The sequence below is a fragment of the Berghia stephanieae genome, chromosome 5 (assembly GCF_034508935.2).
Source record: "Berghia stephanieae isolate SIO BIC M18660-M18661 chromosome 5, UCSD_Bste_1.3, whole genome shotgun sequence".
NCBI lineage: Eukaryota > Metazoa > Mollusca > Gastropoda > Nudibranchia > Aeolidiidae > Berghia > Berghia stephanieae.
This window is the reverse complement of record NC_088364.1, coordinates 4,944,195-4,967,778: the sequence shown is the minus strand read 5'-3', so window position 1 is coordinate 4,967,778 and position 23,584 is coordinate 4,944,195. Positions and strand designations below refer to the sequence as shown.

At 37.4% G+C, this 23,584-nt stretch overlaps 1 protein-coding gene across 1 annotated transcript in view; it reads left to right on the top strand.

The window, feature by feature from the left end:
• Nucleotides 1-23,584, top strand: part of LOC144973840 (3'-5' exoribonuclease HELZ2-like) — a 72,957-nt gene that overhangs the window by 37,206 nt on the left and 12,167 nt on the right. The window contains exons 22-36 of the mRNA XM_078916732.1: nucleotides 920-1,205; nucleotides 2,572-2,784; nucleotides 3,594-3,755; nucleotides 4,578-4,736; nucleotides 5,964-6,054; nucleotides 6,682-7,949; nucleotides 8,502-9,074; nucleotides 9,412-9,693; nucleotides 10,943-11,125; nucleotides 14,355-14,705; nucleotides 16,049-16,202; nucleotides 17,356-17,562; nucleotides 19,171-19,512; nucleotides 20,218-20,387; nucleotides 21,412-21,699. Of these exons, the coding sequence (XP_078772858.1) occupies nucleotides 920-1,205; nucleotides 2,572-2,784; nucleotides 3,594-3,755; nucleotides 4,578-4,736; nucleotides 5,964-6,054; nucleotides 6,682-7,949; nucleotides 8,502-9,074; nucleotides 9,412-9,693; nucleotides 10,943-11,125; nucleotides 14,355-14,705; nucleotides 16,049-16,202; nucleotides 17,356-17,562; nucleotides 19,171-19,512; nucleotides 20,218-20,387; nucleotides 21,412-21,699 (4,729 nt within the window). The remainder of the gene's footprint in view (nucleotides 1-919; nucleotides 1,206-2,571; nucleotides 2,785-3,593; nucleotides 3,756-4,577; nucleotides 4,737-5,963; nucleotides 6,055-6,681; nucleotides 7,950-8,501; nucleotides 9,075-9,411; nucleotides 9,694-10,942; nucleotides 11,126-14,354; nucleotides 14,706-16,048; nucleotides 16,203-17,355; nucleotides 17,563-19,170; nucleotides 19,513-20,217; nucleotides 20,388-21,411; nucleotides 21,700-23,584) is intronic.

Sequence of the window (23,584 nt, the reverse complement as noted above, 5' to 3'; positions counted from 1 at the left end):
TCTCTTTCTCTCTCTCTCTCTCTCTCTTTCTCTTTCTCTCTCTCTTTTTCTTTCTCTCTCTCTCTCTCTCTCTCTCTCTCTCTCTCTCTCTCTCTTTCTTTCTCTCTCTTTCTCTCTTTTTCTTTCTCTCTCTCTCTCTCTCTCTCTCTCTCTCTTTCTCTTTCTCTCTCTCTTTTTCTCTCTCTCTCTCTCTCTCTCTCTCTCTCTCTCTCTCTCTTTGTCTTTCTCTCCCTGCTCCCTCCCTCCCCCCCGCCCCTCTCTCTTCCTTTTCATTTGCACTGATAAGATGTTGTAAGCTCAGTGATATGGTGGCTCGCCTTTTAACTAACAACTAAATCGAGGTATGTTGAGCTTGGTCAATGGCCTGAGTAGATAGTATGCGCTTGGCTAAGAAACTCACAACATTGTTAATACAATTTAGTGAGAACTACTCATAAACATGGATGGCAAAAAACAATAACAAAGACCTGAGTTACATCAACTTCGTTCTATCCTTACTAACAATGATTGGAAAACTCTGGCCCTCACAATTTGTCCTTTGGACACATAACCCCACTTAACTCAGGTTTAAATGCATACAAAGTGACTGCCCATGATGAAATATGGTGAGTGTGCTATTGCAAGAAAGATGTCTAAAAAGTGACTTTTGCTGTATGGAATAAATGAAACATTGTCAAGCACATTGAGCATGGTGATTTTGTGAGACATTTTGCCTATGTAGCCAGAGTTTATCCTGGTTTCTATAGCGTGAAATGTACAATAGTATCCTTTGGATAGGAAGATAGTCTATTGCAAATACTTTCCAACAGATCTAAGAGAACCAGCTATCCAAATGTTCATATTTTCTCAAAAAAGTATTGCAACTGTTATGAACTCTTTAAAACGGATAAAAAAAATGTATCTGACCTTTTGTTTTCAGTGCTGCCGACCTGTACATCACCAAACACTTTGATGAGTTCCGTAAGAAGCTGGGTGGCAAACACAAGATCTTACGAATCCTTGACAGGCGGCGAAAGGTGAACACCGTCAGTGCCACTGTGTACCCCTACTGTTATGTCACAGAGGAGGGCGAGTTCGGCCTGCCATCAAAGGAAGTCATCAAGCAGTACCAGATTATTCTCGTCACAGTGGAGAATTCCATTCATTTGACCAGACTTGATTTGCATGGAGTCTTTTCCCACATCTTTGTGGACGAGGCAGGCCAGGTAGGTGCTGTTGGTTGACGTCCCATTGGTTTCTCATAAATGATGATGATGATGATGATGATGATGATGATGATGATGATGATGATGATGATGATGATAATCAACACATTTTTATATCATGTTTAGTCCAAACCTCAAAGTGCTTAATTATAAATAAGACATTATTACCCACAATTCACTCATACTATGAAACTATTATACAACAAAAAACCCCAATGAAAACATAAATACATTACCTCGCCGACTATCTGTTTTTTTAGTAATGTATTTATGTTTTCATAATTTTTGCTGTTGTTGGCTGAAGAAGGGTTTTGAGCCCGAAATGTTCCGTGTTTTTTTTTTGGTATTTGGTTCTTCTTTGAAGCTGTTATATTTATTCATTTTTGTTCATTACTTTGTAGAGATCATTTCTCCAGTCTTTCTGGATATATACGAAATGTGACTCATCTTTTCAAAGCCAATGGTAGACGTAGAGCTGTATTATGTCGGGATGGATTAGGTGTGGGATATTGAATTGATAGACATAAATAACTTGGGGTTTATCTCTACCCTTTATTTGGAAGAATAAATATAATTCCTTACATTGCAAAAGACCCAAAAGTTTGCATTTCGTAACATTTCAATTGTAAAGTCACTCTTACTGATCTTATTCATCCCGACATGATACGGTTTTGAGAAGTTGGGTCACAAATAAGGAGGGTATTTTCATTGTTGTTCTTTCTTGTTGGCTGAAGAAGATTTTGTGTCCAAAACGTTTTGAGTATTCTTCTCACCCTACAATATAAATATTGTGTTTGTTAAGGACAATTTGTAAAGGGCTTTGAGCACATTTAGTGGATTTTGCACAAGATAGAAACTTGCTTTTTTCTTTTTTTTAAATTTTAAATTCATGAATTGGCAACTGTGCTTCAAATAAACTTTGCTTCTTCCCCAGACTCTGGATTGTGAGATCCTCATTCCCTGTGCTTGGTCTTTACCAATACGTTTTGAGTATTCTTCTCACCCTCAATATAAATAATATGTTTGTTTGGGACTCTTTGTCAAGAAGCTCGCTCATTTTTAAATTTATGAATCAGCAACTCTTTAAAAGAACAAAAAGGGGGGGTTCTGATAGCTCAGTTGGTAGAGCACTCGCTTCACACGGGACTGAGATCAATCCCGGGCGCTGTTGAGATTTTTTTTCTGACCCCCCTGTCGACCCAACAGTGAATGGTTAGCTGAGTCTGTTAGATTTGGCGTAAAGTACTTTCTGATAGACTAGCATCCTATCCAAAGGATAGCAAGCAATTGCTATAGTCCATTACACGCTTTAGAAACGGTGATAAATCAGCTACTCTGCTTCAAGTAAACTTTGCTTCTTTCCCAGACTCTGGAGTGCGAGATCCTCATGCCTCTGTGTTTGGCCTCCACCAAGACGTGTGTTGTGTTGACAGGAGATCACCTGCAGATAGCCCCGCCTGTCTACTCACTGGCAGCACGACAACAGTACTTCGACGTCTCCATCCTCGTTCGTCTCTTCAACTATTACGACAGTTTGGCCCAGGGACCCATTGCACACAATGTAGTGGATAAAAATCTGGTAAGTTTTATTTGATTGATCGTTAAATGTGCATTATAAGATATAGAAATTATTAGACACAAAATACAGACCTGTCAACTACTACTAAAAATTTGTAAAATTACGAAATTTCAGCTCCAATTTCACAACTTGATGAGCATGTCTTAATCGTTAAAACTCATTGAAAATGAACATTGATAACAGAATACATAGTTTTAAGGATTTTGAAGTATTTAAAAAAAAATCCTTGTGAGGGATAAACCGTTGATCAATAACATTAACTATAGTGACTACTCTTTTTTTATCTTCTAAAATTTAAGAATTTTTATATTTTCAAATTGGCAGGTCTTAAAATATGGTAAAATCTAAATAAAAGAAATTCAAATTTTAAAACCTTGACAGAACTTTCCAATGAAGGTTAAGCTTAGCATTTTTGTGGTAATACGAGAGTTGGCTGCTGTAAAGGACAATCGGCCAACGGTCGGACATCAGCAAAGTAAAGTAGAATAAATAATTGGGAAATAATATTTTAAAAATTTTGTTATTGTTTTTAGAATAGAACAGCGCTTTGAACTTATTTAGGTGAATATTGTGCTATATAAAAGCAATTTTTTTTTCTGATAAAATTTGTTAAGAAATTGATGCTTTGCATTTAGCAAAAATACTCACAACATCTGGGAGCTGGATATACTGAAACAACACACACAACTATGTGTAACCTTGTCTGTTTATAGTCTGATTGATAGAATTTAGTGAGAACGACTAACTATAACAAAGAGCTGAGTGATGTCAATTCCGTTCCTTCCATATAAATTTTGAAATCTTGACAGAGATCTCCGATGAAGATTCAACTCAACATCAACTATCGAACCAAGTCTGAGATATTAAGGTTTATCTCCACTGTGTTCTACGGAGGTCCTGATGTCCTCAAGGCTTACGCCAAAGTACCGGCTGTGTTGAATATCACCCCATTGACTTTCTACTCGGTGCAGGTATGACTAAAATCTCATTTTTGTTGTTTGTATTTCTGTGTGTCAGAGTGTGTGTGTATGTGTGTGTGTGTGTGTGTGTCTGTGTGTGTGTTTGTCTGTGCTTGTTGAGTTCATATGAGAGAGCGTTGGCTGCGGAAAAGGACAACTGCCCATTAAAGTTAACTAGGCTAAATCTATGGGGGTCCCGATAGTTCAGTTTGTAGAGCGCTTGCTTAACATGCAAAGGGACCAAGATCGATCCCCGGGTGCAGTCTAGATTTTTTTCTAATCCCTCTGTCTACCCAGCCGTGAATGGGTAGCTGGGTCTGTTAGATCTGGTGGAAAGTACTTTGCGATAGACCAGCATCCTATCCAAAGAGTAGCAATCAATTGCTATTGTACATTTCACGCTAAAGAAAGCGGGATAAACTCCGGCTCCATGAGCCTAATGGCTCTGAAAGACTACTAATTATTATTATGGTAGAGAAAGAGTTTTTAGAATGTATTTTATCGCAATACTAAGAAGTAGGAGAGAGAGAGAGAGAGAGAGAGAGAGAGAGAGAGAGAGAGAGAGAGAGAGAGAGAGAGAGAGAGAGAGAGAGAGAGAGAGAGAGAGAGAGAGAGAGAGAGAGAGAGAGAGAGAGAGAGAGAGAGAGAGAGAGAGAGAGAGAGAGAGAGAGAGAGAGAGAGAGAGAGAGAGAGAGAGAGAGAGAGAGAGTTGGAGGAGAGAGAGAGAGAGAGAGAGAGAGAGAGAGAGAGAGAGTGTGAGAGAGTCTCTATAATCCTTTTAACAATTTTTCTAAATTAAAACAAATTTTGTACAAAAAAATCTTTCCATTAAAGGGTAAGGAGCTCCAAAACAACGACTGTACGTCTTTCGTGAACCCCATGGAGGCTGTAGAGATTGTGAGCCAAGTGAGCAAGCTGTTGGATGAATGGCCTCGGGAGTGGGGCCCTCGCAGCCCTCAAACAATTGCAGTCATCACCAACTACAGAGACCAGGTCAGTAGATATCACAGCTGCTGGCTTGAATCTATTTTTCCAAGTTGGAAAAAAGAAAAATGTCACTTTAAATAGCTTTAGAAATGAATAATTTACCCTCTGTTTGATCCAAAAATGCTCCAAAGTCCTGAATGATATACGTGGTTCTAAGAAACTAATCTTTCCCTTTCAGAAAGATTTATTGAGTCAAAGAGGCAAACGCGGTTCTGTAGGTGGAGCCAAAAATTTGTAGTACTTTGCAGGTCTGGTGTAGATGCAACATGAATTGGGGGTGAAAGCAAAGCTGCTAGAAAAAATGTTAAAAAAATGAAATTCCCTTTATTCATCCCTTAGGGGAAATTTTTCTCTAGGGTCTATTCCAAGGGAAGACTGGAATAACCCAGGCGTCAGCCACAGTGCAGTACAGCAAATTGAGCCAGGGCGAAGTGACTTGCTCAAGGCCACACAGCGCAGCGGTGGGTGATTTAACTCGGTACCTTCAAGGTACGAAGCAAAGATTGTACCGCTGAGCCACACTGCCCCCTGCTGTGGACTGTCAACAATCATATTCAAAAATGAATATAATGGTTTCAAAAAGAACAGAACACTAAACACAGAACGTTTTGGGCTCAAAACCTTTATGCAGCCAATAATAACAAAATTAAAAACGCTAAAATATCAAGGTAAATCCAGATTGGTAGCTGATTAAACGTCCTGAGAACTTTATTGCCATCCCGACTTATTACCAGCTTGAGAAGGTGGGTCTCATTTAAAGTAAAAATTCATGGCACTTGAATTCAGTAAATGAGATGGGCAAGTCAGAATCATCTTATTTATTTATTTATTTATTTATTTATTTATTTATTTATTTATTTATTTATTTATTTATTTATTTATTTATTTATTTATTTATTTATTTATTTATTTATTTATTTCATTTATTCATTTATTTATTTATTCATTTATTTATTTATTTATTTATTTATTCATTCATTCATTTATGTTATTTATACTATTATCTTCCTAAATTTACTGTGTTTTATGTCGCCATTTGAAGGCTTGTTTTTCTACACACGATATGTTTATATCTGTATTTTAACAAACACACATCTGTACACAATTTTCCTTTTTATTATTATTATTATTATTATTATTATTATTATTATTATTATTATTATTATTATTATTATTATTATTAATAATAATATTGTATTAAATATAAAGTATAATTTTCTTACTACACTGTAGGTGAAGTATATACGTCAGAAGTTCAAGACTCCTGGCTCCAAGAAATTGGACCTTAAACAAGTATACGTCGACACCATTCAGGGTGTTCAAGGTAGCTCTTTGTTATTGTTTATGAGGTCTGGATTAACTAATGTCTTTGCAGGGTGTTTAAAGTAGCTCTTTATATATTTTATAGGGTTTGAATTAACAAATGTCTGCAGGGTGTTTAAAGTAGCTCTTTATATATTTTATAGGGTTTGAATTAACAAATGTCTGCAGGGTGTTTGAGGTAGCTCATTGTTTTATATTTTATAGGGTTTGGATTAACATGTCTGCAGGTTGTTTAAAATAGTTTGAAGAAAAAGGATGTGATGGTTGCTTCTTTTTACACCATCCAGGGTGTTCGAGGGACCTTATTTTGTCATTCCTTAAAATCTCGATCCAGATCTGAATCCGGACTTTACAGAAGTCTAGAAAAATTGTTTACTGCCATTTTTGGTACCAGCTCAGCAAGGGCTGTATAATTACAAACAGGAAATATATTTTATAATTCTGAAAAGGAAAGAAAGACAGACAGTCTTAATTTCAAAGTCTTTAAGCCTCTCGAGTTGACCATTGTTGAAAATCAAACAAATTTGTTCGATTTTCCATTCATGTGGACTTGAGAGAGTTTATCTTAAATTCTGAACAGGAAACAAAAGTCATTAACTACTTTTTTCTTTGCATTTTCCATCCATAGGGAAGGAGTTTCGGGCCGTCTTCATTTCTACAGTTCGTACGACTAACCTTCTCCACGAATCTCACATCCGAGAGGCAGTGGCAGATGGCAGAGATATAGGAGACCTGGGATTCCTCTCCAATCCAAAACTTCTCAACACGGCTCTAACCCGAGCCCAGTCATTTGTCTGTGTGGTGGGTGACCCGATTGCCCTGTGTCTCATCGGGGATTGCATTCAGGAGTGGCGAACCTACATCAAACACTGCAGCAACATGAAGAGTATCCATCCACCCACCCACAACTACGACTTTGTCAGAAATAAAGTCGTCCAGTTACAGTACAGCTCCGAAGGGAAGATGGTAGACATGCTGTCCAAACAGAAAGAGAAGAAATTGCAGCAATCTTTCCCTCCTCTTGCAAGTTCAGCATCAAAAACGGCAACGAAAGGAGCATCTTCTGTTGAAGAGTTTGACAATAATAATACAAGTGATTCAATGGAAATGAAACAGGAAATAGTGAATAATGTGGAAGAAGATATGGATGAACAACTACCGGATGTACCTCCATTTTTACCCTCATTCCAGCAGGAAGTGAGCAAGAGAGAAAATCAGAATCACTTGATGGACTCGTTGGAGAAGTTTTTTCAGCGTCCCCTACCAAACCTCAGTGCCAGTGCCTCCTCCATCAGCAATGCTCACATACCAGCGTTTGGTAGCAATAGCAAACATGAACCTAAAAAGGAGCATCACCCTCCTTTCAATGCAGACAAATTGTCTCTGAACAAAGAAGTGAGCACTGAAGACATCATCTTTCAGCTCTCGAAAGAAAATGTTTCCGATTCTGGTCAAGGGTTGGCAAATGCAGGGATAAAATCTGATTGCATCCAAGTGTTGGAGAGAAACGGATTTGCGTGTCTGAGTTACAGTCCAGAGCGAAGAGCAGGATACGAGCCGTTTAGGATCAGTTCCTATGACGAGGATTTTGTCATGTTTTCATCCCAAGACAGAGATGCCGGGAGGACTCTGGAGTACAATAGCTGGAGTCTAGAAAGGCTCAAGTTGCATGTTGGCCAGCCGGGCTTTTTCCGCTGTCGCATGAGTGTGGTGGGTGAGAAGCGTGTGGCTGTGGTCCTGCCCCCTAATCATGATGAGATGATGAGACAGGGTATGGAGTGGACTGGGAAAGAAGTGGAATTCCTTCATCAGTTTGACTGCGGCCATGCTTTGATTGATGACGAAGTCTTGGTGCAGCTGTCGGAGAGGTCATCGCCCGGTCGCCTCCTTGGACAAGTATGATAAATACAAGGGTTTTGCTTTTGAGTTTGTGGGGGTGTTTTTTCTTTTCTTTTCTCTATTTTTTTTTCTTTTTTTGTTTTATTCAATATGAATGATTGTTTTTTTGTAGTATCCTTTTTTCTTGGAGTTTGGGTTATGTGTTATTGGGTAGTAGCTGAGAGAGAGGTAGAGGAGATTGAAAGACAGGGGAGATAGAGAGAGAGAGAGAGAGAGAGAGAGAGAGAGAGAGAGAGAGAGAGAGAGAGAGAGAGAGAGAGAGAGAGAGAGAGAGAGAGAGAGAGAGAGAGAGAGAGAGAGAGAGAGAGAGAGAGAGAGAGAGAGAGGGGGTGGGGGTGGGGGTGGGCAATGAAGTAGAGAGGGAGACAGGAAGGTCGAGAGAGTGTATGAGAGAGACAGGGAAGGAGGGAGAGGCGAGGAAGAGAGAGAGAGTGTGTATGAGAGAGAGAGACAGAGAAGGAGAGATAGAGAGAGAACCCCTTCCTTGTTATATAACCTATGTCAAGTGTGTCTGCCATTAAATATCAAATTAATTTGAATCTTTCCCAGGTGAAGGGCATTTTGCGATCTCCCCACAATAAAACCAATCGCCTTCTGGTGTGTGAAGTTAGCCATACAGAACCAGGCATTCTTCGACCCATTGACCAAAACTTTCCTTGTTTGTATTCATTGCTTACGGAGGCGAGACTTCCTGTTGCAAAGAAAGGAAGCATTCCAGTGTACGGTTTTACCCCCAGCACCGGTATCAAGTTTGACCGTTACCAAAGCACTGACAAGCAGCGCGATGGGAAACAGCTTTTTATCGTGCGTTACCTGACGTGGGTTCCAAAACTCTCCCTTCCAGTAGGCTTAGTGGTGGGCTGTCTGGAGACTGGAGAGTCCGTGGATCAAGGGATGACCATTCTGGACATCGAATACGACCTCTCCAGGCAGTTTGAATCGGCAGTAGAACATGTGACCAGTCAAGTTTTCATTAATCCATTTGGTGCAACTGCGCCACAGGAAATGATGCAAGGTCGGGCCAATCTGACAAATTTGTTCTGCTTTGCCATAACGGAGGAAGAGGATGCCCAGGAAGTAGAGATGGCGATTCATATGGAGCAGCTTGGCCAGTCGTTTAAGGTGAGACTGGTTCCTGTTTTTACCTGTAAATCATACATACTCGTCAAAGTGGCTGAGTGGTTAATTAAGGCATTGCACTGCAACCCAGAAGGTCCCGGTTTGAACACCACTTCAGGCACTTTTTTTTTTTCCTTGGGCAAGATCATTAACCCTCAATTTGCTCTAAGGTGATTCCTGTTGACATCAGACATCTTGTTTGATGGATCAGCGATATTCCTTCATGGAATGCCAAGGGTTCAGTAATGTTAGATTTCTAATTTGTCCCTTTCAAGAAACTCAGATCTGATGATTTTCATTTTTTAAATCTATATATATTTTTTTTTCTCATTGTGCCCAGATTGGAATCCATGTGGCCGATGTAGTGACGTTTGTCCAGAAAGACTCCATCTTGGATCGGGAGTGCGAGCACAGGAGTCCATCCGTGTACCCCCATAGCAGAGAGCCCAGACGCATGCTGCCAGCACAAGCGTGTACAGACGTGTGTAGTCTGAGGACAGATTCGGATAGGCTGGCCATGTCTGTGATGATGGTGGTGGATGACACAGCTGGCCAGCCGGTGGGTGGCATTGAGGTGCTTCGCAGTGTGGTCAACGTGAAACACTCTTTCACTGTGGCTGAGGTGAGTGATGTGTGTGTACATGTTCATGTGTGTATCTGTATGTGTATGTGTGGGTGGGTGTCTGTGGGCATGGCTATATGTGGTTGTTTATTTTTTATTGTGCATATATGCTTATGCATGTACGAATGCTTGTGTGGGTGTGTGTGTAATGTCGATATGTGTATGTACATATGTGTCTGTGTTGGCAGGTGTTCATTGGTGTGTCAATTTGTGTTTGTGTTGATGTATGTATATTATATCAACGATAACCGAGTATCTAGTTTTGACAAAATTTTACAGGAGACAATAAATACTGTTGTGTCTGTCCTCGATTCAAAGCAATATCAATCATTTATAGTCAATATTTGCTATTTATATCGCACCAAGGTGTCCTAAATGAACAGGGATTGGCGGGAAGGCATTCTGCACATTATAAGCTCAAAAAATATTTTTTCTCTCCCTGTCAATATGGACCTTTAAAAATGAATCCTAGACATTCATTATCAGGTAATAAGAGTCTTCATTGAGTGTGTATGAATCATCTGTTGGTATTTATATTAAGTCGGACTGAGGTGAAAGATTGGTATTTTGTTGAAGGAGAAAAAAAAAAAAAAAGAAATAGAAATATGTACATACAAATCTCTCCGAGCCTAGACTGTAAATTTATGAAACAAAAACGAATGTAACAGCTTTGAAAAAGGAATGTTTTGGGATCGAAACCCTTCCTCAGCCCACAACAATAGCAATAGAAACTGTTTTATGAAATTGTATTTCTCACCTCCTCCCTCCACCTTGCCTTCCATGCTTTCTTTAGCCATATTCATACCAGCCAACCCTTCCACTTTTGCGGAATCATTCCTATTTTCACTCTTCCTTTTTCTACTATTCGGCCCAATGTCTCTAAAATTCCAATTTTCAAAAATGATGATAATGGTAAGAATAGAAAAGAGGGAGGAGGATGGATGGGAGTGGGGGTGGTAAAAAGGTGATTTTTTTAAATGATAGCCAAAAGCAAGTTTTCCCCTTCCCTTTACCTAATACATGTGATAATATGTAGGTTTGCTAGCTGTGCCGGAATACTGTCTGTCTTTATGGTGGCAAAGATGGTGGTGATTTTGATAAAGAATTAATTATCCATGGTTAAGAAATTCCTATTTTTTTGTCTCATATTCCTATTTTCAGGCATGCTGATTCCATTTTTGGAATGTGAAGGGTTGGCAGGTCTGCATATGAATATTAATATTGATATTTTTTCTGACTGTGTCTTCAGGTGGAGCATGTCCTGCTTAACTCGGATGTGGAAGAGCATGATGATTTTTTCCAGAGCTGTCTGGTGACCTTGTACATGCTGAGTACACATTGGCGCACTCGCAGACTGGGTAATTCCAGCTTTACGTCCAACCTGCTACCTGGTCAGCTGGATAGACAACACGCACAGCTCATGTTGGATGAGGTAGTTATTTTACACATTCTTTGCAGCAAACACTTTCATGAAATTGACCTCTCTCTGATCATTTTTATTATTTTTATACCACCTAATGGGTGACTAGTTATCACATGATTTACTCAATGATAATTTTTTGTATTGGTTTTTGGATCAAGCAGTAAAACAGTGGGTATTTTATTTAGACACATACCATCCATAGTAAAACTAGTGTAGTTCCCTATGTTTATCAATCACTGCCATTGTTTACATTATGACGACTGTCCGAGAGGCGTGGTTTTGTTCCTTTCCACTAGATGTCTATTTCCAGCACACTTAGATGCTAACACAGTAAGGCTTTTGGTATAATGTTCATAAGATGGGTATATTATGCATTATATGATTGAAATTTAAAAAAAAAAAGTTTTGGGCAGAATATTGTCTCTAATATTCAGGGATGCCTTGTTATGTCCGGCTAAAGCCTGAAAACCAGCTTTTTAAAAATTTACTGGCTGACGTTGTTCAATATTGGTGTGTTGATTTTAAAAATAAAAGATGTAAGCAATGGCTGTTCAAAGGCAACAGTTAAGGCAGACCTGCCTAGTACTACGAATAATCCGTAGAAATACGAATTGTTGGCTCCAGCTACAGAACAACATTCTCTTCTTTGACTCAATAAATCATGTTGAAAAGGAAAGTTTAGTTCCTCAGAACCATATTCACGACTTTGGAGCATTTTTGGACCATGCTGAGGGCAAATTATTTATTTCTAAAACTATTTAAAGTGACTTTTTCTTTTTTTTTTCCCCTTCGAAACTACGAGTTTTTGTAATTTCAAGTTGGCAGCCCTGTGTTAAGGGGAAGCAAGATAGACTTGTATCCTGTTCTATGATTTAACCCTCTCCTTCACTGCTGTTTATTTCTTCATAAAATCGGTTCACTTAGTTATACTGCTGGAACCCAGCAAGTGACTGACAACAGCAGCTGCATGCTGTAAAAGTGGCTACCTGGACGGGGATTCCCCTTTTTGAGGGTTAAGACACAACGTATTGCATTTTCGTGATGTAATACAACACCATATCTAGATGACCACTTACATTACAAAAATATTAACTAATGGAACAGATAGTACTACTTTCACTTGTTATGTTGGTTCTTTTTTCGTTTTATTGTGATTATTCTGATAGGTTTTATAAGCAATTTAAAATCCCTACTATTTAAAAATATTTTTGTTGTTTTGCGGACAATAAAAAATTCAAATCTTTAAAATCAGACGTTGGATTCCGAAACTAATTAATGCTTTGTCCAGTCTTAATATTATTATACAAAGTAAAACATTCATTTTCTGATTCAACACATTTTAACTACGTTTTAATGGTCATAAATGTAATGGGCTGGACATCTGGTATGTTCTCTTCATTTGTATTTTGTATTGTATTTAAAAGATATGGAGATAAGTTGATTAAACAATTTAACACACTCCTAAAGAACATATAAAGCAATATATTGTGTTTGTAGGTTTTTCTTCACTATTACAAATAGAAACAAAACCATCGTCATTACACCAAACAACAATACCATCACAGTGGCGTAGTAGATAATACAAACAATGAATATGGTAGAAAAAGGCATCCTCTCTCCCTCTCTCTCTCTCTCTCTCTCTCTCTCTCTCTCTCTCCTCTCTCTCTCTCTCTCCTCTCTCTCTCTCTCTCTCTTTCTCTCTCTCTCTCTCTCTCTCTCTCTCTCTCTCTCTCTCTCTCTCTCACACACATACACACACACACACATACATCCTGCATATATACACACATACAAACGTAAAAGACAGGCTAAGAGAAATGCATCACAGTCACACTACACCTAATTCATATCACTGACAACAACGATATAACATCAACAATTAGTACACAAAGGCAATTTGACTGGGGAAAATAAGAAGAGGGCGGGGGGGGGGGGGGGGGGGGGGTTACTCAAACATAGCCAAGATAGAGAAAATAATAGTGGCACCTCCTAGGAATTAAGAGATATTCAGACAATATTCACATTGTACAAGTAGTGCAGCCGGTGAATAAAACCTTCCCACACCAATCAACAGAGACATGAATGAAACAAACCCATTCATTTCATATTTCTTAAATCAGTAACAGATGTGTCTTTAAGAACTATTATTGTAGGGCTACTTGCAGAGTGTATATATATTCCTGTACTACAATAAGTATAACTTCTTCACTCCTTTACCATATTCGTGGGAACTTTTAATGATAAAACTGTAGAATTGGTGTAGTAAAGTGTTCCATGGTCAGTGGGAGTCCAGGAAATGATTACGACATTGTTTACATTGTGTAACTGGTCCAAATTCATCACCCACGATAGCCTGGACATCTCATGGACTGCTAGATATTCCAGTGAAATTTGATACCCCACCCCTACACTTGTTACATATTTGTTGAACTGAATTAACATTAGTGCAACAGAAAGTAGACGGTTTGTACTATGTACTAGTGTGAATAATAATAAACTGCAACGTCTGATTGTTGTTGTAGGGATTCCAGAAACATTTGATTTAAAAGATAAATGTAGTGAAAATGTGAGTCTACTTTGCTGTCTTCCTGAGAAAGAACTATACTGATGATATCTATGATATTTAGTCCACTTTGTGAGGGGGATTTCAATCTATAACATGAGTGATATAGATTTACATTTAAGATAATTGTCACTTGGCTATGCCATTATTTATCAGACCAATTAGACTACTCGCTTCACTGACTGCAGGCACGTGCCATACCAGAGCGCAGGTAAAGAGAAGGAGAGTAGTGACCTCTTGACCTAGCATCTCAACTAAGTGATCCGCTGGTAAACCACTGTGCCTTGCCAACTATAGGAAAATCATCACATTCGTTACGATACAACCAACATTTTTAAAATTCAAATTTCTCTTGTACATCATAAAATTTAAAGAAAATGAGCAATGTGTTATAGAGCATGTTTTGCTAAAGAAATTATTTATTGCAAAAACTTACTGCTATTGTGTTTGAGTGATAAAAAATATATTTTTGTGTTAGTTGGGTGTGAAGTGTTGGGGAAAATCCTGAAAATGGCTGGTAAGGAGAGAGTTAAGGGTGATGAAGAGAAGCTTTCAATGAAATATTTTCATATATATTCCTACAAGAAAACTTATCAGGCTTTTAAAAAATTTGAGCAAAGAACATCCCTGAGTACTCTGAATTAAATGAGCGCCATATCATTTTTCTCTCCTCAGTTAAAACACCAATTCAATGCAGCAGTGGCCTCCCTTTTGGACAAGTCATTCCCTCACTGCACTCCCTTGCTGGTCCAGTCAGCGCCGACTCGCAAGAAAATGGACGATTGGAGACGGGAGAGTGCCAAACATGTCTTCAGCAGCATTCCCATGAGTCGAACTTTTCTGGACCAGGGGGTAATTTTTCCTCTTCTTCTGTCTCTTTTGTGTTTTTTTTTTTCTTTTCTTTTCTTTCTTTCTCTTTCTTTTCTTTTTTCCTTTTTTTATTTATTTATTTATTTTTTTTCTTACTTTTCTTCTGCCATTTTTTTCTTTTTTGTGTATTTTGGCAAGGGACAAAGTAAAGCCTGTGCAAAAGACTTTTAAATGTTAGATTTCTAATTTGTCCGTTTAATGAAACTTAGCCGTTGTCCTCTAAAAAAAAAAAGTATATAAACTTGAACAGAGTTTCATCATTTTAAGCCTCCAAATTGCCCGATATAATATATATGTAATGAGTGGTGAATGCATTTGCTGCCCTTGATAAGTGACCAGGTGATAATTCCAAAGTCGGGCCTGGGAATCTCACCGCTGTGGCTTGGGGTTTTTATGAATTGTTTCTTTTTGTGAGTATTTTTTTCACTTTAAGATATCATCGAGCCAAAAGCCAAGAGTGTTTACTTTTGTATTGTTCTCATGTTAGTGTTTACCGTGTTGGGCACAACTAAGGGACATAATCTGTGTCAAATGCATTCCTGGAATATATAACATACGGATCACATATTTTGAATTGAGTAATATTGGTATTTTTTTGTGACAAATGGTCATGAAAATGAACTTTTTAAAATTTTTTTTACAGTAACTTGTCTCTTCATTGACTACTTTAATATACCCCCCCCCCCCCTTCTCCTCCCCAAGATCTGGGTGAGGTCTTTTGACCTCCCATGGTGGGTATGAGGTCACTTTCTGTGTCTCCCATTCCCCTATATCTTGATTTCTGTCTTTGTCTTGGAATGGGATTACTTGGTTTTGTCCTGGCTCATGGCTGGGAGGGAAACAGCTAAATATATAATTTTAGTTTTAGGAGGTGATATTTTTTTCCTTGTAAATCTTCTCTCTGTTATGTACTGACCGTTTTTATTTTTGTTTTGAACATACCTTGTAAACGTTTGAGTGTGCTCCTCTTAGTGGGATCCTATGCTGGTGTCTGGATGAGACTTTTAGGTGATCTCGAGATAACTACCTCGATGATATGCTCTTGAAATCTACATCTGTATCCTATTTGAACCAGTTCCCCTTTGTCTTACTTTTTCTTGGGTGCTTTAATTGTAATTCTAGAAATGTTTGACTATCCCATTTTCTTCCTTCTTACTGGTGCTGACATGGCCTAAGTGTAAGGCAAGCGCTGTAACACTCTTAAAAACTAAACCTCTCCATCATAGAGAGCGGTGGGGCTACCCGAATGAAGCCTGAGATTGTTTTAAAAAAATTATCACTGCATTTTGTTAATTTGTTTTCAACGTTCCTTTGTTTATTGTTTTTCTGACAAAGGGTTTGTACCCGAATCATCCATTGTTTGTATTTTTTCCACCCAAAACCTTTCTATTTTCACCTTTTCGTTAACCTCCCTATCTTACATCACCCGATTATATCTTACCCTCCCCCCTGCCCCTGCCTTATATTTATATATATATATATATATATATTTATTTCAGGTTTGTCGTTGTAGTCAGCTGTGTACTTGTGTGTTTAGCTTCATGCGAGGCCACCAGCTTCAACCAGCTCACCACGTTTTGATTACCCAGCATGCTTGGAAAGAACTGAGCCTCGTCGGCAGCCCCGATGAGTTTGATGCTGAAAAAGCTAGAGGTAATTGTACAAATAACGTCTTCGAAAAAGAACAAAATACCAAACACGGGACATTTTGGGCTCAAAACCCTTCTTCAGCCAAAAACAAAAAGCAATGAAAACACAAATACGTTATACTGCCGTCAATCTTTTAAAATTTTTTTGGTAGTAATGTCTTTATGTTTTCATTGTTTTCTATTATTGGCTGAAGAAGGGTTTTGAGCCTGAAATGTTCCGTGTTTGATATTTTCTTCATTTTTTGAAGATGCTATTTTCATTTTTGTTTGTTACTGTTTACAGTCCACAGGTCCACAGCTTCTAGCAGATCTGAACAAGTGTGCATGAAAGTTACCAGACAAAGCAAGAAAGAAAAATACAAGAAAAAAAAACCATCCAAAAAAATCAGTTGACCTCAACTGGGGATCGAACCTCAGACCTTCTGATTACCGTTAATCACTGGATGGGGTTCCTGACCTCCAATTGTGGGCAGGGAGGTACTTACTGTGTCTTCTATCCTCCTATATCTGTTTCCAACATGTCTTTGTCTTGGAACGAGATTACTTGGTTTCGTCCTGGCCCTTACTGAATACTCTGGTTTAGAGGGAAACAGTCAATCAAATGTATAGTTAGTTTCTTGAGGTTATTTTTTTCCCCTTGTAAATCATTTCTCCGTTATACACTGTATTGTTTTGTTTACATATTATACAGTTAAGTGTGTTCCTCATAGTGGGGAAATGTGCTTGTGTCTGGATGAGACTTTTAGGTGATCTCAAACTAAGTACACTGATAGTGTGCTCTTGGAATCAACATCTGTTTCCTATTTGAACCAATTCCCCTTTGTCTTAACCTTTTCTTGGGTGCTTCAATTGTAATTCTAGAACATTTTACTATCCCATTTTCTTCCTTTTTACTGATGCTGATATGACCTTAATGTGTTGCAAACGCCGTAAAACCCTTAAAAACAAAACAAAAACTGGTAATCAGAAGGTCTGAGGTTCGATCCCCAGTCGACTGATTTTTTTCTTGTATTTTTCTTTCTTGCTTTGTCTGGCACCTTTCATGCACACTTGTTCAGTTCTTTATCTTACACCGGTGCCTGCTCCTTAACTTCTTAATTTAATATTCTCTAGCTGCTATATCACTATAAATGTTTACATGTATTTTTTTTTTCCAGACTTGATCAGCGATGTCAAAAATCTCCCCCAGCTCTCTCTATGCAATGTGAAGTTTGCCGCTATCCAGCAACCAGAGCACTTTGCTTGCAGCGGACTCCTTCCACCCCAGGACAAGATGCATTATGGGATGAACGTTTCCCTCTACACGCCTTTCACAAGTCCTCTGCAGCATTTTATTAGTGTGGTCGTTCAGAGGTTGCTGATGGGTAAGATAGACTGTGCATGTCATGACAATGATAGACGTGAAATTATTTGCAGATCTGATAACCTAATTCATTATGGACTCATCGTTGTAATGAAAATCTGAAAAAAAATGATACAAAATATTGTCCATTACAATAATGTTAACCTAGGCCCATAATTGGGTTTGGATGTCAGACCTGCATATATGTATACGTATACAATGACTAAACAGCTTTTAAAAAAAAATTTTGGGCCAGAAAACTTTTAATTAAAATTATTTTTAATATTTTGGCCAGAAAAGTTTTTAACTAAATTAATTTTGATCTCTTGGCCAGAAAAGTTTTTACTAGAATTATTTTTAATATTTTGGCCAGAAAAGTTTTTACTAGAATTATTCAAAAAATTTTGGCCAGAAAAATTTATGAAAATTCAAAATATTTTGGCCATAAAACTCTTGGCCAGAATTTTCAAAAATGTTTGAGTTAGATAACATTGTGCCAGAATTTCAAAAATGTTTGGGTTAGATAACATTATGCCGGAATTTCAAAAATGTTTGGGTTAGATAACATTATGCCGGAATTTTCAAAAATGTTTGAGTTAGATAACATTATGCCAGAATTTCAAAAATGTTTGGGTTAGATAACATTATGCCGGAATTTTCAAAAATGTTTGAGTTAGATAACATTATGCCAGAATTACAAAAATGTTTGGGTTAGATAACATTATGCCGGAATTTCAAAAATGTTTGGGTTAGATAACATTATTCCGGAATTTCAAAAATGTTTGGGTTAGATAACATTATGCCGGAATTTCAAAAATGTTTGGGTTAGATAACATTATGCCGGAATTTCAAAAATGTTTGGGTTAGATAACATTATGCCGGAATTTCAAAAATGTTTTGGCCAGAAAAGTTTTTTACTGTAAGTCCCAGGTTTTAAGTCATTTTAACAAGCTGGGGGTCATCTTGACCTATTGATATGATTTTTTTAAAAAACATGAGCGCAACATCCACCAAACATGCTCAATGCTCTTTGCAAGGGACCACTGACCAACAGCAACACGTTATATGTAGAATGAGACATGATGCCTATTAGGTGATATTACAAATTTTTTTTCCGACAGAGACAACGCGGTTAAAGCACAAAAGTTTTCTTGCCAAAATTTGTAAAATATTTATTCAGTCACGTAATGGCATGGCATGACTTGTTGTTTCTTTTCTTTTTAGTATCACTCCTCCTACCTCTCTAAGCTTTTATTATTTGTACAGCTTTATGGTCGTGTCGTATGACATTTGGCTTCTGACTGATAGATTCTGCGTTTGAATCCGATCTCCTGGTTGGGGTACAATGTTGAGTTCTTAGATAAGGCTCTTTACTTGCATTCTCTCACTGTACTCAGGTGTGAAATGAGTACCTGGCTTGTATTAGCATTTGTCTCTGTTGAAAAATAAAATTGTAAGAGTGCCTTACAAGCATCCTGTATCCTTCATGTTAAGTATTTCTGTTGGCTTGGCACTCCTTGTAAAGCATTTTGAGCACATTTAGTGGATACTGCACCTGGTAAAAACTTACTTGTTTTTTATTTTCTATTTAACTAGTCATTTTGTACATTTTTACTTTTTTTAAAAACAGCTTACCTAGATGGCACAGGAAGTCCGTACACGAAACAGGAAGTAGTAGAGTTGTGTGCTGAAGCCAACGGGCATGAAACCCAGAAAAATTTGTTTGAGATGCAGTCTCGAATGCTTCACCTAGGTCTAGCTGTGCAGACACAGCCTCTAACTGCTTTGGCCGTGGTGGAGAAAGTCGACGGAGAAAGGATGGTACTGTCCATCTATGAGCTGAATGGGATTGCTCAAGAAAAGAGGACCTTGACCCTTACTGATTTGACCCCGGCCAGTGTCAAGGTCATTGACCAAGGCGAAGGCTGTGTGAGAGTTCAGTGGGATGAAAGGATCTACAACTACTCAAACGGTACTAGGGTTGTCTAGGAGATTATTATGGTTATTGTTGTTGTTGTTGTTGTTGTTGTTGTTGTTGTTGTTGTTGTTGTTGTTGTTATTAATATTATTTTTATTATTATTATTATTACTTCTTAAAATTTTTACAATTCTACCATTCTGCCATTGCCTGCAAAATTTCGATTTAAAATCATGTATATGAAATACTCATTTCTTTTATCAGACCAAATGTGGTTTTACTTAATATTCAGTAATATGTTTGAAAATAGTAGAAAGACTTAATTAAATGAATTTGAAAGGAAATTTATCACAAACCTCATTTAATTTGGTAACTTTCTAAAGGGTTAAAACAATTGCATTTGAAGTTTGATGAACTGTTTGGATTTTGGAGTTACAAAAAATTCATTTGGAAGCAAAGTATAATCAATAGAATATCAAAGGGAGATAATTGAATTGCATTGTTTTGGTAATTCTTTGACATTTGTGGGGTAAAGCCCAAAATTAGGAACTTTTTTTATTATTGGTTTCAAATTCCTATTTTCAAAGGGTCTTTAACAGGGCTGCCAACCGTATGCCCCCCAAAAAGTGTATTTATATGCTTTTTCTCTCAAATGACTGGATTTTTTTTCTCATGAGAATTTTTTTTACTATAAATAATGTTGACATTCTCATTCACAGTTACAATTTCTGTCATTTACTATTTCTTTATAAACAACAGACACCAGCTTCCCTAGTCAAATTCAACGAGAGACATTTGAGCTGGACCCGAACCGACTGGTTTATCGCATTCCCCCTCCCAAATGGCAGCAGCTTCTCAACATCACCAGGAAAATGGTCTCACTAGATGCAGGGGAAAACGAGTTCTCCGCTTTCACCAATCACCTTAAAGTATGTGCTATGTCGTTACTGTTGATTTGGATTATGTTTTGTAATGGATTTAACTGTGTAGAAAGGAGGGTGGAATTTCCCTTAGTGGCTGGGGATATTGGCCGTCCTGGGCGAGTGGGTTCTTCATCAGTCTGCAATTTTGCTTCATCGGTCCTCAATTTGGCTTCATCGTTCCTCAATTTGGCTTCATCGTTCCTCAATTTGGCTTCATCGTTCCTCAATTTGGCTTCATCGTTCCTCAATTTGGCTTCATCGTTCCTCAATTTGGCTTCATCGTTCCTCAATTTGGCTTCATCGTTCCTCAATTTGGCTTCATCAGTGCAATTCTGCTGTTTTTCCCTTTCCCTTTAATCATTTGTTTCCTTTATGTCTTCTTTCTAGAATGAAACCATTTGGTTCCATCATTGCTAATAGTAATGTAACTGTTGCTGCTCGAAGTTTGAAGAAATAAATAACTGTGAAATTGAATGTAAGCTTCAATTTAATATACAAAAACAAATAAAATAGATGTTTCGGGTTTCCCCCTTTATCAACAAAACAGGATAAATGAAACACTTCAGATGAATGAGATAATGTGGTAGTGGCGTTGTTAAGATGAATAAACAAATCATTGATGGGCAGGAAATTCCTGTTTGTTTATTCATATTAACAACGCCACTACCACATTATCTCATTCATCTGTAGTGTTTCATTCATCCTGTTTTGTATTATTATATTATTTATTATTATTATTATTATTATTATTATTATTATTATTATTATTATTATTATTTATTATTATTTTATTTTATTATTATTATTTATTATTATTTTATTATTATTATTATTATTATTATTATTATTATTATTATTATTATTATTATTATATTATTATTATTATTATTATTATTATTATTATTATGACTGTTACTATTACTATTATTAGAAGTGCTCAAAAAGTTTCCATGTAATCTGTCTCTGAAAATTTGGCATGTCTGAGGACGTGAAGTCAATCAATTTTTTTCTTTTTTTCTTCATATTCTAGGACATGACGAATGCCATGGGAGATCAGTTCGTGACCTCCTATGTGGCCCATCCAGAGCCAGTGTGCCAGGAAGGAAGGGACGGCGTGATGCGCCAACACATCAGCTTCTCAACACTCTACCAGCCGGGACAGTGCGTGTCAGTGCAGCTGGGAGCTTGTGTGAGGCGGGGGCTCATGGCTCCTTCCCTGAAACTGATAGGGCTCACATCCCAGTTGGACCTGTGCCTGGAGCACAGGTCTGACCCGCAAGCGTGTTTCTGTCTGCCTCAGCCCCCGACAGATTCTAATGTAAGCAAGATGAGGCAGATTAACCCTCACCTTACCAATCTTAGGGATCCCAATAGCTCAGTTGGTAGAGCACTCGCTTCACACACAAAGGGACCAAGATCGATTCCCCGGGTGCAGTCGATATTTTTTCTGACCTCCTGTCCACCCAGCAGTGATTGGGTTGCTGGGACTGTTAGATCTGGCAGAAAGTACTTTGCGATAGACTAGCATCCTATTCAAAGGGTAGCAAGCAATTGCTATTGCCTGTTTCATGTTATAGAAACTGGGTTAAACTCAGGCTACATGAACCTAATGGCTCTGAAGGACAACTTTTTCTTTTTTTTTTTTACTTTTACCAACCTTACCACAGACCTGTCATCTTGAAAATCCAAAAATTTGTATTTTTTAGGACATGAAAATTGTAGTCACTAAAGTCAACTTTATAAATCAACAATTAACCCTCACAAGAAATTTAAAAAAAAAAGGCTTCAAAATCCTTAAATTTATATAGTCTGGCATCTACTTTCATTTTCAACAAGTTTTCATGACTTAGAGATGCTCATCAAGCTCTGAAACTGGAGCCAAAATTTCGTAATTTTACGATTTTTTAGTGATAGTTGGCAGGTCTGCCTTACCATGGAGAGAAATGGAGTGACATTCATTACTATACAGCTGATTTCTTTTGTACATCACAAAATGTCATGGAACATTTTATGTATAGCTTCAAGAATTTAACTTGTTTGACAGCTCGTTTTTTGAACAAAATCATGTATAGCATAAACAAAATCATGTATAGCATAAACAAAATCATGTATAGCATGAACAAAATTATGTCTAGCCTATACTTATTGTGTACTTACTCGAGTAGAAAAATAATATAATGTTTTGTAAGGTTGGTCTGAAGTTTCAGGGCAAGTCCTGACAATAGATGGTAAGAAGAAAGCCACAAAGGTTGAAGTTGTATCCTTCAGTGTCTTGAGACCTATGGGGTCGGGAGTTTATCCCAGTTGTTATAGCATTACTTAAACAGTAACAATTGATTGCCATCCATTGGATAAGACACCTGTCAGTTGCAAAGTACAGTCACAGCTGGATCAACAGAAGGATCAGAGGGGGGAAAATCTTAAACTGCTCCAGGGACTGTCATTTATAAAGAGAGCTGTAACAGCAGATTTTATTTGTATAAACATTTTTCAAAAGCCAAATTCGACCAATTACAAAAAAAAAAAAAAAATTTCCCCGTCAGATGTGGATTTTAATGCCCAAATTTTAGAGGAAAAATGGTGAAAATTTTGTTATTGTAATTGTGGCACGTATTTTGTAAACATTTTAGTTTGTTCGTGTGTAATGACATCGAAATGGTGCTTAGAATCAACCTCTGTTCCATTCCCTTTCAGAAACCTGTCCCCTTTGTCTTGGATGCTTTTAATCGTAAATCTAGAATATTGTGACTTTCTAATTTTCTTCCTTTTTACTGACCTATTAGTGTCGCAATTGCCGTGAAACCCTTGACAACAAACATCTGACTGATAATCAGGAGGTCTGAGGTTTGATCCCCAGTCAAAGGAGGCCAAATTTTTCCCTGTATTTTATATTTTTATTTCTGCTTTGCTGTGTAATGTTCCAGTCACACCTTTTTCAAATTAATAATAATAATAATAATAATGATGATAATAATAATAATAATAATAATAATAATAATAATAATAATAATAATAATAATAATAATGATGATGATGATGATGATGATGATGATGATGATGATGATGATGATGATGATAATAATAATAATAATAACGAAGCATTTATAAAGCTCACACTTCCAACTCAAAGGTGCTCAGGACGCTATGGAAAAAAGAAAAAAAAAAAAAAACCTAAAAAAAACCCAGTTCAGTGACAATCTCTA